At 54.4% G+C, this 15,942-nt stretch overlaps 4 protein-coding genes across 10 annotated transcripts in view; 1 reads left to right on the top strand and 3 right to left on the bottom strand.

Annotated features, from left to right (window-relative positions):
• RHOA (ras homolog family member A) overlaps positions 1–1,901 on the bottom strand; it is a 57,429-nt gene extending 55,528 nt beyond the window's left edge. Inside the window, exon 1 of one of the 2 annotated variants that reach the window (XM_045079927.1) lies at positions 1,723–1,901. The gene's annotated coding sequence lies outside the window, so the exon portion shown is untranslated. The remainder of the gene's footprint in view (positions 1–1,722) is intronic. The other variant, XM_045079925.1, reaches the window with a different exon arrangement.
• Positions 1,902–2,127: 226 nt separating this feature from the next.
• Positions 2,128–5,451, top strand: TCTA (T cell leukemia translocation altered). Of its 5 annotated transcripts, none has more exons than XR_001180848.2 (4): positions 2,128–2,553; positions 2,830–2,932; positions 4,041–4,699; positions 4,920–5,451. XR_001180848.2 is itself a non-coding variant. In XM_013060681.2 (4 exons), exons 1-3 carry the CDS (start codon positions 2,331–2,333, stop codon positions 4,081–4,083), a joined length of 369 nt encoding a protein of 122 aa, XP_012916135.1. In that variant the 5' UTR covers positions 2,128–2,330; the 3' UTR covers positions 4,084–4,120; positions 4,555–5,451. The 5 variants fall into 5 exon arrangements, 4 of the variants coding, with proteins under 4 accessions (XP_012916135.1, XP_004760712.1, XP_012916136.1 ...); XM_013060681.2 differs by having other exon boundaries at positions 4,041–4,120; positions 4,555–5,451; XM_004760655.3 differs by having other exon boundaries at positions 2,878–2,932; positions 4,041–5,451.
• A 307-nt stretch (positions 5,452–5,758) lies between these two features.
• Positions 5,759–11,055, bottom strand: AMT (aminomethyltransferase). 2 transcript variants are annotated; one of them, XM_004760652.3, is made up of 9 exons: positions 10,918–11,055; positions 10,141–10,308; positions 9,564–9,644; positions 8,547–8,678; positions 8,058–8,136; positions 7,602–7,747; positions 7,335–7,515; positions 6,808–6,963; positions 5,759–6,707 (listed from the first exon to the last, which is right to left on the bottom strand). In XM_004760652.3, the coding sequence occupies exons 2-9, from the start codon at positions 10,252–10,254 to the stop codon at positions 6,529–6,531; spliced, it is 1,068 nt and encodes a 355-aa protein (XP_004760709.1). In that variant the 5' UTR covers positions 10,255–10,308; positions 10,918–11,055; the 3' UTR covers positions 5,759–6,528. The 2 variants fall into 2 exon arrangements, with proteins under 2 accessions (XP_004760709.1, XP_004760708.1); XM_004760651.3 differs by lacking the exon at positions 10,918–11,055 and adding an exon at positions 10,410–10,867.
• On the bottom strand, positions 11,017–15,576 carry NICN1 (nicolin 1). Its single transcript, XM_004760650.3, has 6 exons — positions 15,335–15,576; positions 13,988–14,164; positions 13,614–13,727; positions 13,101–13,172; positions 12,660–12,764; positions 11,017–12,585 (listed from the first exon to the last, which is right to left on the bottom strand). Exons 1-6 carry the CDS (start codon positions 15,464–15,466, stop codon positions 12,544–12,546), a joined length of 642 nt encoding a protein of 213 aa, XP_004760707.1. The 5' UTR covers positions 15,467–15,576; the 3' UTR covers positions 11,017–12,543.
• Between the last annotated feature and the right edge of the window lie 366 nt (positions 15,577–15,942).

The following is a 15,942-nucleotide window of genomic DNA, read 5'->3' as shown; positions in this document are numbered from 1 at the left end:
AGACAAACCATCTTAGGTAATTTACCAAGTCTCTGGGACTCAACTTCCTCATCTGCAAATGGGGCTGCGCCACATAAGGCCTGAAAATTTCCTTTTGGGTCTAAAATTCTGGATCTATGAAAAAGTTGGTGGATTCTTATTCTTTTCTTTCCTCCAGTACCAATTTTTTTTTTCTTTTTTTAATTTGACAGAGAGAAATCACAAGTAGACGGAGAGGCAGCCAGAGAGAGAGAGAGAGGGAAGCAGGCTCTCTTCTGAGCAGAGAGCCCGATGCGGGACTCGATCCCAGGACTCTGAGATCATGAACTGAGCCCAAGGCAGCGGCTTAACCCACTGAGCCACCCAGGCGCCCCATCCAGTACCAATTTTTATGAGGACAGAAGCCATAACTCTAGGACTAGTCTGACTTAAAGCAAGTTTTCTTCTATTTTGTTATGTCCCCAAGAGCCACCACTGCTCTACAAAAGTAGATGGAACTAGTCTCCAGACAATTTATCAAAAGAGATCTTTAAATAAGTTATCCTTCACAATGAGAAATTAGTCTTGTACTTCCAGGCCAAACAATGTCACTTGTACCCAATGTTCATACCAGTATCTCCATCAACTTAGCCGTATCTAAAGTGATAATCATGAAACGGTATATAAACGTTACACATTCGGGTATCTGACACTAAATGACTGAAAAACTCTCACCACATATAACATTTTTAAGAAAAATTTTCAAGTATTTTTTCCCTTCAGATCTGGCAGAGAGCACTATGATCTGACTGCACACCTGCAAGAAACATTTACTTCAAAGACAAACTTAAAAACACAAAGAGAAGGAAACAAGTCACCAATATTGGTAAAAATTTTAAATCAGGACCACTAAAAAACACAAGTGAAACTAACTCTGAGGCCAAAAAAAATGCCTATTTTCCACCATAAACTATTAAACATTGTTTTGACCAAATCGATTTGAGTGCAAACAGTGCTATTTAATAAAGACGGCTTGTAACTGGGTTCAATCGGTAACTACGGACAGCTGTTTAGGTGATTCCTATCAAGGTACTAACTTAATACTAAGCAAAACTGCAAATTAATACTCTATTTCGATGTAGCACAGTTTAAATCATGAAAAAAAAAATGTTTTCAACTGGAATATTCCCTTTTCAATACCCCAGAATCCTAACCCGTAAGATCTCAACACTACCTTACTTACACCTCTCCGGGAATACTTCATTTAAGAAGAAAATCTACCCAAAACATAACTGGACTTCACCCTGTATAAAACGGTGATCCATGTTTCATATTCAATGTAAAAAGCCAAGATGGAGTTGTAAAGAGTTTCTTTCCCATTTCAACTCCCGACAGCCACGCGCGCTTCGCCAGGGCCGGCAGTACGGCGCGGTCTCCCGGCCCGGCTCGAAGCCCCCGCCCTGGCCGGCACAGCCTTGAGAGAGGAAGAGCCGGGGACCGCGGGCGGGTGGCTAGGGCTCCACCAGGCCTGGCCGGGCGGGGGAAGGGGCGCGGGAGGCCGCGGGGCGCGCTTCCGGGGACTGCGCGGGCGGGGCCGCCGCTTTGGGGAGCGGGGCCCGGGCCGGGGCAAGGGCTGGGGCCCTGGGGCAGCCGGCTGAGAGCAGCAGGTGGGGCGCGGCCTCGGCGGGGCGGCGGGCGGGCGGCCGGAAGAGTGCCGGGCGGGCCCGGGGCGCCGCGGCGCCAGGAGGGAACCCTCTCGCTTACCTTAGGCGACGACTCGCAGTCCGGTCTCTCTGCGCCGAGGACGCCTGTCCGCGAGTCGCAAGCTCGGAGACGGGCGGGTGGCTAAGGAGACGGCAGCACACTAACGAGAGAACCGACGGAGGACGGCGGGCGGCGGGCGGGGAGCAGGGAGCGCGAGCGAGCGAGGGCGGTCGGCGGCGGGAGGGCGGGGAAGCGACGTGCGCGCCCCCGCGTGCCAGCGGGCTCGAGCCAGGCCCAGTCGCGGCCTCGCGCACGCGCGCGCACTCACAGCTCAGCCACGATTGCTCAGGAGCGCGTCCCCGCCCTAAAAGCAAGGCGCTCAACCAATCACTGCAGCCGCGTGGGGCATCACGGGAACTCCGGGGCTATAAAAGACCTGGTTGCTATTTTATGCTCTCCGACTCACTCATCTTTTAAGCAAGCAGGGTGGGGCTAGTGCGCGTGCGCGGTTTTAGTACTCCTCCCCAAACTGCCAACTCTTCGCGCAAGCGAAGTAGGCGCTCCTTGCCTGCTTTACGCGTGCGCACTAATGGGCCTGGCCCCGGAAGTCCAGACGCCTGCGCAGTGGGGACTACAATGACAGTCCCCGGGTGGGGCATGGGCCAGTCATGGCGGAGCCTTGGTCTGGGGAGTCTTTGCAGGCTCTGCCGACCACTGTGCTAGGCGCGCTAGGCACCCTGGGCAGCGAGTTCCTGCGGGAGTGGGAGGCGCAGGACATGCGCGTGACTCTCTTCAAGCTGCTGCTACTGTGGTTGGTGTTAAGTCTCCTGGGCATCCAGCTGGCGTGGGGGTTCTACGGGAGCACGGTGACAGGGCTGTATCACCGCCCAGGTGAGGCTCCCCACCCCCACCGGACCTTACCATTGGGCTCCCCAGAACCCCCTAGACTACCACTGGTCCCCTAAGAACCTTATCACAACTTAACGCTGTACCCTGACCCATTGCCAACATGCCATTCCATGCCAGAAACCGCGGTACACCCATCACATTGTAACTGTTCCCTTGAACCGCCATCAGACAATACTCCTAGTCCCTTTAGGGCCCCCACGAGACTCCACCAGACAACACCACTGGCCTCTAAACTCACCTGGGCTGATACCTGCTCAGATCCCCACCCCCTGCCTGCTGCAGCTCTGGATGTGTTCCTGCCCCCAGGTCTGGGCGGCCAGAACGGATCCACACCTGATGGCTCCACGCATTTCACTTCATGGTGAGTACATATGTGCCCATGGCAACCCCATGCTTGGCAGGCAGAGGACACACCTGTGCTGGGAACAGGGACAGGGGCAGGAAGTTCTCAGAGCAGGAGTCCACCAGTTTAGTGGCTTTTACAGCAAGCTCCAAGGCCTGCAAGTAGAGCTCAGGCTTTGAGTGACACCAGTTTGTGAACAGCCCATCAGTAGCCTGTTCAGCAACCTGTGAGACTGGTAGTGATCTCAGAGATGAAGTGGCAAGTCTGTTGGGTTCCACTCTGCTGCAGGCCCCTCAATTAGGAAGATAGGAGCCTCTGTCCTTATTGCATTATCCTTATTGCACTGACTGGCCTCATCAGGGTCAGCCTTGTCATCTGTAAAACATCAAATCACTAATCAGAGCATTCATTCAACTAATCTCTGAGCTTCTACCATATGACAGCAGCCACACTAGGTCCAAAGAAAAGGACAACTCAGGCCTTGTTTACAGGGGGAGCCAGAGATTTAAAAGGGAGGGCAGCAAAAAAAATTAATAGATAATAAAAAATAAAAGGGAAGGGCAGAAGAGCAGGGCGTGAGGCCAGTCAGAGTTTTCTTCCAAAACAGCTAAGCTGAGGGCAAAGGCTGGGGAGTGGTTAAGTGTACCAGACCAAGAATGGATAGCACAAAAGCCAGGGCAAGAACAAGTGTGTCATACAGTTAGACTAGACAAGACTGGGACACTGTAGTCAGACGTGAAGGGACCATGAAACCCTATCCTAAATCTTGGGAAGCTACTGAAGGACTCAGCAAGGCTATGGCCTGATCAAATCTGTCTTTATAAATGCCAATAAATGGGGTCCAGTAGAGAAGGCATGAGTCTAGTTAAGAGGCCTGCCACTGCCCAGGTCCTGGGCAACTGGGGAAAGACAGGAACATCACGATAAGGCAAGGAACTAGGAGGAAGAACGTGTCAGAGGAGAAAGGTAGGGGAACCAGTGTGGGATATGGGAACTCAGTAGAGTGGTCTAGATTGTAGTGTGGCCTTATTGAGCCCCCCTCAGCCACTGAAGGGCTAGAAAGAGCCAATTAGGGACTGTTGGGCTGCCTGTGGAATAACTCCTCTCTTCTCTCCATCATTTTTAGGGAAACAACAGCAAATGAACCTCTCAAAACCCACAGAGAATAAGGGAAGGCAGCAGAGGGATCTCCAGGGACATCACCGGGTCTGCTGGTTCCCACACTGGGTTCTGCTGCTACCCAGACCCAAGAGACAATGGCAGGGAGATCAGGCTTGGGGGCAGGGAGTACCCCAGTGCTTACAGGCCTGGGCCTCCACTGCCCTTGGCCTTGCTTCCAGCAGGCCCAGGCATTGGGCCAGTCAAGTTTGCCTCTACCCTGATCTGGGTGCCTTAAGGAGAAGGCATGCTCCTCCCTCCTCTCTCAGGAGTCAGCTCAGGAGAAGCGTCTGGGTTGGGGAGGCCAGCAGTCCATTTTCTGCTGTGGCTTGTTCTTGTCCCTTCCCATCCCCCTGGGATGTGACCCCATAGAAATTCGTCCTGAGAGGAAACCTGAGGTTGACCATCTCTGGAATTTGTAAGGGAAGCCCATTTTCCCCTAAGCTCTAGGTTTCTTGAATTTGTTTTTGTTTTGTTGGCAGGGAGCCAAGGAATTCTGGACTAGACATAGCCTTATCCTCTGTTGTTACTTAGCTGGCCATTCCAGTGGAAGGCAGGGGGAGCTGGCGCTGCCCGGACTTGGAGGCACCAAACATGCACCTCCCTGGCCCATCCAGAGCTTTCCAGGTGTGAGTCAGGCTATGGAAATGGTCTCTTCCTGGATATGAACTCATTCATAGTCCTCTCAGTCCTTGTTGGCAAGCTGGGTGCCTGAAAGAGGCTGAGCCTCGAGGGGTGACCTTCCACCCCCCACTGCTTAAAGTGCCCATGGGGTCATACCCTGCCCCCTCCCAGGGAGATACTGAGCAGTTAAGGAGGAGTGATCCTGTGCTACTGTGCCCCGCAGCTACATCGCTTCCCATCTTGACCTGGAGTTAAAGCAGCTTCATTCTAAGAAGCCACAGGCTCAGCTCCTCCCCACAAGCACCATCTCAGCCCCCAAGAACCCTCAACCGGAAAGAGCCACAGGCCTGCCACCTACACAGCGGACCAGGGGAGCTTCCAAAGGTGTGGGTGGCACAATGCAGTTTCTAAAAGCAGCATATTGCTAGAACTGCCTCCTTTCCTGAAGGCCACACTCCCAACCTGCTTCTGCTGGGCCACCAGCTACCTCAGTGTCCCACCACCTGCTTTCTCTATTAGAGGTCACATTTCTATCTGGCAGCCTTTGGCTAGGCCACTTTGGCAGCAGAGGTGCACTGGACGTAGGCCCACACTGAACTGGTATACGTGGACTTACTCGGGAGCTACCTCCTGGCTGGTTAGGATGACTGTTTTGCAGCCCCAGCCCTACCCATTGACACCACCTCACAGAATCAGGGCCTCATGTTTCACCCCCGGTTTCACTGAGGATGTGGCTTATTAAACATGGAAGTGCACTGGCTGTGTGATTATTCAGACAGGACAAGGGTGCGCGTGCACAGGGGAAACTGGAGCGGGAACAGTGGGGCTACTGCCACTCAGCGTCCAGGATGCAATGATTTGCAGAGGTGGAGAGGCTCAGCTCCCTAGAGGAGCAGTGGTGAGTGCCTGACAGGAGGGGCACTATCCTCATTAATTTTTCTAGACCCGCCCCTCTCAGGGAGAACCCACTCTGAGCCTGCCTCAGAGGCCAGACAAGCAGGCACTGGCCTGGCACCCCAGGAACCATGTGGCCAAAGGACAATGAAGCTAGAGACTAGCAAGCAAGAAGAAAAGGAAACTCATTTAATGTTTGTTGTTTTTTTTTAAGAAGTCGGCAGAGTCCAGAATGGGCCCCGGGGGCAAAGGTCAGCCAGGGTAAGTCAAGTCTAGGAGGAGGCCCTGCCTGTCCTACAACAGCCCTGGGGCTCAGGACCGGTGGTGAGCCCAGCATGGTTTGCAACTGGGCAGCAGGCTGGGCTAACTTGGGAATGTGGAAGAGTGAGTCTTTTCCTCCTCAGCTGTCCCCAAGTTTACACAGGCACAGCAGCCCTACAGGGCCAACCCTCGGTGAGTCAGGAATCATTCCTACCCAGGGAGAGGCAGCAGTTTGCATTCATGGAAAGTAAACTGAAGAAGATGGCCGGCACTACCCAATGTAATAACCCCTCCGCAGCGTGAGAAACCATGGTGAGGTAGGTTGGGCAGGCTCTATCCCCTTCCTAAATGTCAGCCTCTGCTCCACAGCCAGCACCTGGCAGAGTGGAAGGGAGAGATGCCAGAAAGCTTCTCGTAACCCTCCAGGAGGCAGACAAGAATGGGGTCAGTGGGGGCACAGGTTAACATTTCATGAGCTGGTCCCTTGCTCAGAAATGGGATCTTGAAGTTGGAGAGGCACACGAAGGGGTAGGATTGGTGGGATGGGCCCCCCTCAACCAGACAACCAGAATCAACCACCGCCCCAGTGTATTCAACCTCAGTTTTGTGACTAACCCTTACAGAATGTCCTCCAGGTCCAGGCTCCTAGATGGGAGAGGCCCTGCCCCAAGCCACTTTCACTTGAGGGTATAATAATTTGTGGTCACAAAGGGCATCTTGCTGACCACGGCCACTTGCTGCTTCCGCCGCACCTCTACCAGCAGTGGGGTCCCTGGCCGGCTATACTCACTGGGCACATAACCCATGGCCACATTCTTCTTCAGGCAGGGAGAGGGGCAGCCACTGGTCACAGTACCTGTGTGAGCAAAGGCCATATGTCAGCATCACCATGCCAGTCCAATGCCCACCCTCCTGGGGAAGGAACAAGGGCTCTCCAACTTCACTGGTCCACCTACCAATCACAGTGCCCTCCGTATTCAGGATGGGGCTATGTGCCCGCATTGGCGCCCCCTCGCAGATTAACCCCACACGTTTCCGCTGCACCTTGCCCTTCAGCTGAGCAACAATGACTGAGGCTCCAGGGAAGTCCATGGCAACTCGGCGGCGCTTCCCTGAAGCATGACACACTGGGATTAAGCCACAGTCCATAGACCCCTGGCCACAGGAGGTCTTCCTTACAGGGACCCCAAAGTAACATCCATCCAGCAGTGAGACCCCTTTGCTCAGGCTCCCCAAAGCTCCATTCCTCCCTGCCATGCAGTCAGCCACCCACGTCCTGTCCCCAGGTCTTAGAGGCTGTGCTGCCCACCTCAGCCGGCTGAAGATCCTCAGCATGTAATGAGCAAAGGTGTAGTGGCACCTTCAGGGAAAGGAGGCTTAGGGAGGCTGAGTCACGGGCTCCAGGGTACACAGCCTTGGGAGCAGTCACGGGCTGGCCACACTAGTCTCCAAGATTCTATCCCTGAGTGCCAGCCCAACTCACCCAATGTCCAGCTGAGGCTGCCTTCCACAGGCGTGGTGTGGTCATCGATGTCATTCCCATACAGGCAGAGGCCTGCCTCCAGGCGCAGGCTGTCCCGGGCGGCCAGTCCTGCCAGCTTCACCTCTGGGTTTTCCAGCAGAGCTGTTGCCAGGCGGACTGCCGCCACCGCCGGCACCGAGATCTGCATGAGACACCACAGAGCAGGTGGGCAATGGCTCCAGAGACCTGTCCCCCTGTCCCCTACCCTATACCCACTTCTTGACCTACCTCCATGCCATCCTCTCCTGTGTAGCCGCAGCGGGTTACACGGCAGTCAGGCACACCAAACACCTCCATCACAGCACTGGTCATGAAGGGCAATTTCCTCAGGTCCTCTGCTACACCGGCCTGCAACACCTGTGCCGCTGTGGGGCCTGAGCCCAGGGAACCAGTGACCCAGAGTCCAGGTCCCTGTTTCCCCTCGAAGCTGGACCACAGCCTTTACTCAGGGGCCAGAATAAGACCTGAGCAAGTCCTACTAAGGGCTCAAGGTGGGAGAAGATGCTCCTGCCCACAGCCCCTGAGCCTCACAGCACATGGAAGGAAGGCCTAATTCCAAACTTAGAATTATGGCCCACGAATAGCACACCATCCACACCTTCCTTCTGGAATGGCCCCTGTGCTGAACAGTCAAAAAAGCCAGCGAGGCAAAGGTCGGCTCCAACCCCAGCCTGGCCTGCTCACCTTGCAGGGCTAGCAAGGCATTCTCCACCACCTCCAGGCTCACGTCCCTGCCCGTGTTCTGAAACTCCCTGACCTTGTCCTGAAAGGAAAGACACAAACACCACATCAGCTTCTGGGACCGCTTACTGAGCACCTACGGCGGGCTGGGAGCTGAAAAGCTGGGCAGAATAGGCTGGTTCCCATCTTACAAGGTTATATAACTAATTGGTAGGAATGCCCCAAGCCCGGGTCTGCCCGTGTTCACATGAGGCTCTGGCTTCCACCCTCACCAGAGGATGCTCGCCTGGGAGCCGTGGCCAGTCTTGCCTGCTCTACTCCCCCATCACTGAAACCTGGTATTCTCCATGGAGGGCCCACTCTGGCCTGCTGTTCACTCAACTCAAAGAGGTATGATCGAAGCCCCTTGTCCCTGCCAGGTCTTTCCTGGACAGCAAGGATGCTGCTCTGTGAGCAAAGAAGACAGGGTACCTAGAAACAGACGGGCTGTACCTGCATGAGAGCCAAGTCCTTGTCCCAGCAGCCAGCGTTGGACACCACATACAGGTAGCCCTCAGAGGTGCTGGTCACAATCAAGTCATCTAAAATGCCTCCAGCCTCATTGGTGAACAGCGACAGTGTCCCCTAGTGCCAAAGTGGAACGTCTTTGCCTCCAGGTCCAGGAAGCCCAGGTCAAGTATGAGTCACACTCACTCCTGGGCACACACAGCCAGCCACCACCAATTCGTGAACCCTCAGGCAAAGGGTTGGGAGGGGAGGAGGGGCAAGCAGGAAGGCTAGGTAAGCCCAGGCCCTTGCCCAGCCCAGGATTTGGATCTTCATGCACCGACAAAGTTTTTTACCCCTTCCCCATCTTTGGAGACCTCCCTGATCTGATGGGGCCTCTGCACTTTTCCCCAATCAATACTGAGCGCCATTTCACACTTAATCCAGGGCATCTAGGACTCGCTGCTTCATCCCACCTAGACCTGAGACAACTCAGTCCATGCCCCAAACCCCAACACGGAGACTTCAAAGTCCATCTTGATGATACCATAAGTGCCGCAGCAATATGCCAAAATACTGAGGCCGGCCTCACAAGCCTCCCCACTCGATGGAAGGAGCCTGAGGTTGAGAGATCACATGAATCACCTGGGGATCTTGTTAAAACAGGTTCTGATTCAGCAGGTCTGAAACAGGGCCCGAGAGTGTATTCCTAAGAAGCTGTTGGTGATGGTGAGGCCGCTAATTTAGGGGCTACCTTTGCATTGCAAGGCGTTTGACAGCATGAAAGGCCACAAAATGACATAAACCTGGGTTTCTGGCTTCCCAGCCTGATCTGTTAAGGATGGAGTAAGCCCCCTCCCTGCAGATAACTGGATGTCTGGACATACCCAGGGACCCCACTGCCCAAGACCACAAGCCCTGGGAAGCTATGTCTGAGCCACTGCTGCACCCCCACCCCTCCCATTTGCTGGCTCAAGACTGAGAACAGACACTGAGCAGAAATACAAGAGAAGAGGGGCCCACCTGGTTTGGCCTTAACTCTGCAATATCTCCAACCACTAGACTCTCCATCAGCTTCACTCGGTCACAACCAAGTATCTTGGTCTGGGAAAGAGATCAAAAACCTCATGCCACTGGGCAAGGACTGCCCACAGTTCCGTCCAACCCAGCCAAAACGCCTGAGCAGTCCTTTAACTCTGCAGGTGGCAGAGCCCCACCTGACTCCCCTACATCCCCCAATACAGGAGTGGGTGCAATGGAGAAGGTTAGGGAACTTGAAAGGGTCCAGCACCACCCTGAATTACCCCTTTTCCAAACCAACACCCAGGAGAGTCGATGGGAATGGGTGCCAGCCCTGGGGAACCCAGGACATAGAGGCACGCCACTGAGTGGGAGCAGGCTAAAGAGATTAAAGAAGAGACAACCAAGAGACCCTCTGAGTTAATTTCCTGGGGGCCACAGTCTAGGACACCGGGGACGTCCACCTCTTCTGCGAGGATGGTGGCCCTTGGAATCTGGATCCCCACAAAGCCGAGGCTTGCTCCACTGTAGATGGGGAGGAAGCCCTGACTTGGGCAGCCGGCATGCTCCCCTGGCTCACCTGCAGCATGTGGGACACGTCAAAGAGCGAGCAGTGCCGGCGTGTGTGCAGGTGTGAGTCAACGTGGCTGTCCCGGTATTGCACAGGCAGACTCCAGCCTGCAAACGCCACCATCTTCCCGCCATGAGCCAGGTGAAAGTCATAGAGTGGTGTCCTGCGGAGTACGTCCTGCGGGTGGCTGGGTTAAGGGCCACCAGTGTCCCGACCTCCACCCTCTTCCCTCCCCCACCTCCAAAACTGGCACCCTCCCCCGGCACCCTCGATCCCACCTGTGCGCAACTGAACGGACGGCCCAGGGCCGATGGAAGTGCCTGCAGCCGCAAGCCCAGATGGGCCACCATGCTCACTGCCCGCTGCATTGTTGCCTGCAACTGGTGCGGCCGGCACACAGAGGCCACCACGCTGCCAGGCACGCTGGGAGATGTAGTCCCAGCTCTGCTTGGACAGGTCTCTCTCCCACAAAGGGGATCAGAAGGGGCGGGTAGCCCCAAAGGCAGGCTGCCCCAAGGGCAGGCGGGGCTTTAGAGCAGTGAGCAGGGACTCAAAGCTGTAGGGAAAGAGCCCCAGGCGCTTCTAGTTGATCTTCCAGGGCCAATTAGGCTGTCCAAACCAGTTAAGCTGCTCAGAGACAGAGCTGGGGGCTAGGCCTCCCCTTGCGGACAGCCCTGCCTCCAAAAGGTCAAAGTTCTACAAAGGGCCAAAAGGCCTTAATTGCATATTCAGGACAAGAGGAGTGTAGGGTCACATGGGAGAAGGGGACGGGGGTGGAGAGGATACACGAGGGTGGAGCTAGCCTTGCAGGCTGAGCTCCTCAGCAACCCCGCCTCTAGCGAGGGTCTCCAGCTTTCCCACTGGGAAGACACAGGCAGCCAGCAGTCACGCATTCCACAAGTATTTATTGATCTTGCTGCACATTAGGGCCTGTGCTGGGTATCAGTGGAGTGCAGTCCCTGCCACCAACCCCAGGGACCTCCCCACATTCTTACACACTATATCCCCAGGAACCTCCCCCCCCCACTCTCTGAGACACACACACTCTCTCTCTCTCTCTCTCTCTCAGTCTCACACATGCACTCTCTCTGAGGGCTGCTACTCCCTGAGCACAGGATTGTGGTCATTACCCTCTTAGCAAAAACTGAACAGGGCTAAAGTAAATGATCCTGCAGGCAACACCTGCAAGAATTCTGGTAAGAGGGCGCCTGGGTGGCTCAGTGGGTTAAGCCGCTGCCTTCAGCTCAGGTCATGATCTCAGGGTCCTGGGATCGAGTCCCGCATCGGGCTCTCTGCTGAGCAGAGAGCCTGCTTCCTCCTCTCTCTCTGCCTACTTGTGATCTCTCTCTGTCGAATAAATAAATAAAATCTTAAAAAAAAAAAAAAAAAATTCTGGTAAGAGCAGAGAGTGGCCACCGGAAGGGATCTGATCTTCCTCCAGAAAGCTGTTGAGCCACACAAATGTCCAACTCTCCAGGTCTAGCACAAGTAACAGCACTGCTGCATCATAGCCCCTGGGGGCAAAGACAGGAAAAAATGGAAAAGGAAGTTTTTCTCGTAAGGGCAGCCTGCCTTATTCAGCAGCAAGCATGGGGTTGTAGCAGACCTCAGCCTCTTAAAAGACACCAGGGACAGCGCTCACCTGGACCCACACCTCTCTTTTATCCTAGAGAATGATTCCTGGAAGGGGGTAGGTGGGAGAATGGACAAGGATGTACTTTGGGCACAAAGGTCGCAGAACTCCTTCTCAGACTTCGGCCTTGCCAGAGGCATCTGCCCAGCTTGGCTAGGCAGACCCATCTGGACACATACCAAGGAGCCAGCTCAGAGACCAAGGGGTTCAGGCTGCCCAAATCTCCAGCTTTGCTCCCTAGGCGGGCAGGAGTGAAGACCAGAAATTTCTTCTTAGGGGCATAATACAAAGGGAAAGAAGACCACTAGAGGGCGCAGAGGCGCAGAAAGAAGAAATGGGCTCCTGTTTTTGATCTCGTTTCCAAAGTAAGTGGGTGTAAAGGCTGTAGCAGCCTTCCAGCAATAGTGAGAACACGCTTAGTAGATCACCCCAACCCAGTGCACTCAGGGTGAAGCAGCAGGCAGGAGACTGGAGTGTGCATGTTGGCCGGAGGAGCAGAGGACACAAGGGGAATCTTAGTAAGTAGAACTGAAGTGTTTTTAGGGTAGTAAAAGGAGTTTCGGGTTGCAGTCGGATGAGGACAGAGTACACCCCTGCCGAGAGCTCATGCTGAAGCAACACAGTGAGCCCCCAGGAATCTTGAATCTGTGAACATGGCCCAGACCCAGTGGACATGCAGGCAACACTCGGAATGCACAGGGAAAACACTCCAGCCTCTGGTGGCCCAAACCAGGTCTGGGTGGGCACGGAAGGCCAACGTCTTGGCTAACAGCCATGGTTCAAGTGTAGGAGAGCAAGTTCAGGTCGTAACAGCCATCCACCTGCAACACAAAAGACCATGAGATCTGAACCGCTCGGAGCAACGGGAAGGAAGCAGAGGGAAGCACTCACTCACATCAAAGCGGCCGATCCTTGTGGAGGTGTGACTGGCCCGGATCATCTCTGTCAGCGCCCACATCTGCTGCACCTCGGAGGATACCCTGCTGGGGTCTGGGAGACCCTGCTCCAGAAGGAGGGGTCAGTGGCCATGGGTATCTCCCCAGCAGTGCCCTTAAAGCTCCAGAGAGACCAAGTTGGGCTATGCGGCCCACCAAGAGAGACCAGAAACATTCCCAGATGACTTGTGAAACATGAGGTTGGGGCCCAATGTGCGGGAGGCTGCCCAGCCCCACTGAGAGATGCCTCAAAGCCCATGGACCACCCAAGAGGAAGATGGCACAGACTGAATGAAGGGCTCTGGGTCCAACCTCAGATTCTTGTAGAAAGAGGCCCACCTGAGCCCGTGCTGGACACAAGAGCTTTGCACACAAGGTTCTGACCCACGATGAGGGCTTACCTCAATGAGGGGAGCAGGCTGCTCACAAGGCACTGGGTGGGAGAGCCACTTGGGGAAGGTCATGGAGGGGCTCTGCAAAGCAAAGGCATACTCCCCTAAAGGAGACAGAGTGGAAAAGCCCAAACACCAGATTCCCTGGTCCTCAGAGAAGACAGAGGGCACCTGAGCCTCAGATACTGAGAAAACCCTGTTCAGAGGTCCATGAGGTCCAAGGGGCCATCAGACTACCTAAGAGCTTAGAGATTACTTAAGCTTTTCTGCTATGCAGAAGGCCCCAGGAACAGAAGTATCTCCCAGTACCTGAAGGCTCAAGCTCTGAGAGAGGTAGGTAGCCTCAAAAGTTCAGGGGTATGAGGACATGACCTCTCCTCTCACCCTTAGCTTCCAGTATTCCCTCCTGGCTAATTTCCTTCTGAGTCTTGTCCACTCCCGACCCCACACCCAGCTCTCCTAGCCATAGCTAAGAGCCTTCTAGGGAAAGGGCCAACCAACAGCTCTGAGCTGGTCACTTACCTTTGGTCCCTGCTGGTAAATCTGCAGTTCTTCCACTGTGAAAGACACCCACAGTGGTGATGGCTGTCGAAGAATCAGGCGCAGCTCCAGTACTCTGGCCATGTCACACAGCATCTGACATAGATACACACACACACACACAAGGACCCAGCAAGGCCCAAGCTCACTGCCCAAGAGCCTCCCAACCAGCAAGGAGCCAAGATGCTGCCTCCCCAGGCCTTTAGGAAGGAAAATAAAAAACACCAGTAATCCCTCCAAGGTGCAAGCCCAGGCCAGCCCTGCCTCCCCTCTTCCCTCCAGGTATCCTGGCCCATCCCCAATCCTCCTGTGAGCCCTTCTCTGGACTTCCCCAGCCATGCTGAGTCCCAGCTGACCTGGTGCTTAAACAACGATATATACTCCTGGGCTCCCTCCTCACTGTGTGGGTCAGGCATGAGGCAGTAGTCCCGCAGGCAGGTCACCCATTTGGGTGGGGTGTGCGTTGAGGTGTGCTGGCGAACACGGATGCTCAGAAAGGCTGTGTAGTAATTCTTAAACATGATCTCCTGTAACTAGAGCGCACACAACCCACCATGACAAATCAGACCTAGCCCCAGGGCCTGAGAGGCTCAAACATACCATCTTCTCCTCCCCTTAGGAATGTATTCTTCCACCAACCTAACAATTTCAACAAACATCCACTGGGGCCCAAAGACAATTTCACTCTCCTAGAAGAGCTCACAGTCCAAAGGAGCAGGTCATGCAAATAATCAATGACCGTAAATCTTCTCACAGGTCTAAGATGCTGCCAGAACCCTAACTCTGGAGGAGGCAGAAAAACGTACAGATGAGGCCTCAAGAAGGAGGAGTTCACCAAGTGGACCGGAAAAGAGAGAGTGTAAAAGTAACATAAGCAAAGGGGCACCAAAGGTTGAGAAAACCTGGCCCCTCCTGAAACCATAGTGATTCAGCCTGACTACAGCAATCCTCATCACTGCACATTCATCAGAGTAACCCAAGTAAGTTGTTGTTTTTACTATAGATGTACAGGCTCCACCCCAGACCTACTGAATCAATATTTACAGGGTTGAGCCCTATAATGAAGTTTCGAAGCTTATGGTAAGGAACAGCTTGGAGAGGACCACACACCACAGGACAAAGTGCATGAGGTCAAAAGGCAGGCAGGGCACAAATGGCTCCAAATGTCAAGCCATTAGAAAGTGGACTTTGTCCTCTGTGCTGAGATCTTGTAGTGTCAGTCACTCTCGTAGTGTCAGCCGGCAGATGTGGACCGGCAACTGGAGACTGGAAACTGGAGCCATTGGGATGATCCGGATGAGGAATGCGCTTTACCTGACCTCCAGCAGGGACTGTAGGGAACGCGCCAGAGGCAGGTTTTGGGGTAAAGCATTGTCTAATGATCCCCACCCCAGTGGTCAGGAACAAAGTGATCTTTCACCTCTCTCTGGTTCACAATTGCATTTCCACCATCATCCTACTTCCTTGGCACTTCTATGCTTGCCCTGTTCTGGACATGGGGAAGAGATGTTGAAGAGAACACGACAGAAAACGGCAGTCTCGTAAATATGCGATAACTGAAGTAATAAATAAATGGTTAACTGATTTGCAAGGGCCAGGACACTGCAGAGGCTTTCGGTAAAAAATTAAATGCCTGGAACACGCCCGAGTTCCCAGGTTAGCCCCGCCCAGGAGCCCCGGTCGCGCCCACGGGGCTTGCTCACCTCGAAGGGCGCGACGCTGGGGAAGGTGACATCGATGACCAGCACACCAGGCCGGCCTTGGGAGGTTCGCACGTCGCCCACCTGCAGGGCCACGGTGCCTTTCACATGGCAGGGCACCGACACGCGGGACATAGTTTCAGCTGCCTCGACCAAGCCCAACTGGCGCTCCTGGCCCCTGCAGTAACTGGCCCTTCCCGGCGTCCCCAGCAGAGCCCCCCAAGAACTACAACTCCCGGAGAGACTCGCGCTGGGTCAGCCCAGCCAATTACTGATGCCCTGTGCCGGCCGGGAGTCGGAAGTGCTTGAGGAAGTGCTCCTTCAGCCAATCATGGCGCGAGCCTTCGAGCGCGGTGAGCCCTGCCCAGAAACGTCTGAGAGTAGCGGAATGGAAGAGATCCTGGTCAGTCTCCGCGGGCCAAATCTTGCTCCGTTAGTACCTCTGTGCAGGGCGGTGGTTGTTTAAAGCATATAAGAACACTAATGAGCATGGGGCCCGGCAGACATTGATCGCAAAAATATGTGTGAACACTCCTCCCCCTTTTTAATGGACAAAGGATTTGAACAGATAATTCACAAAAGAATATAAATAGCGAGGGGCGACTGGTTGG

This window comes from Mustela putorius, unplaced genomic scaffold (assembly GCF_011764305.1).
Source record: "Mustela putorius furo isolate JIRA1106 unplaced genomic scaffold, ASM1176430v1.1 tig00000095_pilon_pilon_pilon, whole genome shotgun sequence".
NCBI classification, from domain to species: domain Eukaryota; kingdom Metazoa; phylum Chordata; class Mammalia; order Carnivora; family Mustelidae; genus Mustela; species Mustela putorius.
This window is presented reverse-complemented; position numbering and strand designations above follow the sequence as displayed.

Excerpts from the sequence above, each read along its gene's own strand:
- TCTA (XM_013060681.2), top strand. The coding sequence starts at position 2,331 with ATGGCGGAGCCTTGGTCTGGGGAGTCTTTGCAGGCTCTGCCGACCACT. Across the intron at positions 2,554-2,829 it reads AGGGCTGTATCACCGCCCAG|ATCCCCACCCCCTGCCTGCT; the intron begins GTGAGGCTCCCC and ends ATACCTGCTCAG. Across the intron at positions 2,933-4,040 it reads TCCACGCATTTCACTTCATG|GGAAACAACAGCAAATGAAC; the intron begins GTGAGTACATAT and ends CATCATTTTTAG.
- AMT (XM_004760651.3), bottom strand. The coding sequence starts at position 10,499 with ATGCAGCGGGCAGTGAGCATGGTGGCCCATCTGGGCTTGCGGCTGCAG. Across the intron at positions 9,645-10,140 it reads ACGTGTCCCACATGCTGCAG|ACCAAGATACTTGGTTGTGA; the intron begins GTGAGCCAGGGG and ends TCTCTTTCCCAG. Across the intron at positions 8,679-9,563 it reads CAGAGTTAAGGCCAAACCAG|GGGACACTGTCGCTGTTCAC; the intron begins GTGGGCCCCTCT and ends CTTTGGCACTAG.
- NICN1 (XM_004760650.3), bottom strand. The coding sequence starts at position 15,466 with ATGTCCCGCGTGTCGGTGCCCTGCCATGTGAAAGGCACCGTGGCCCTG. Across the intron at positions 14,165-15,334 it reads CCAGCGTCGCGCCCTTCGAG|TTACAGGAGATCATGTTTAA; the intron begins GTGAGCAAGCCC and ends TGTGCGCTCTAG. Across the intron at positions 13,173-13,613 it reads TTTACCAGCAGGGACCAAAG|AGCCCCTCCATGACCTTCCC; the intron begins GTAAGTGACCAG and ends TTTGCTTTGCAG.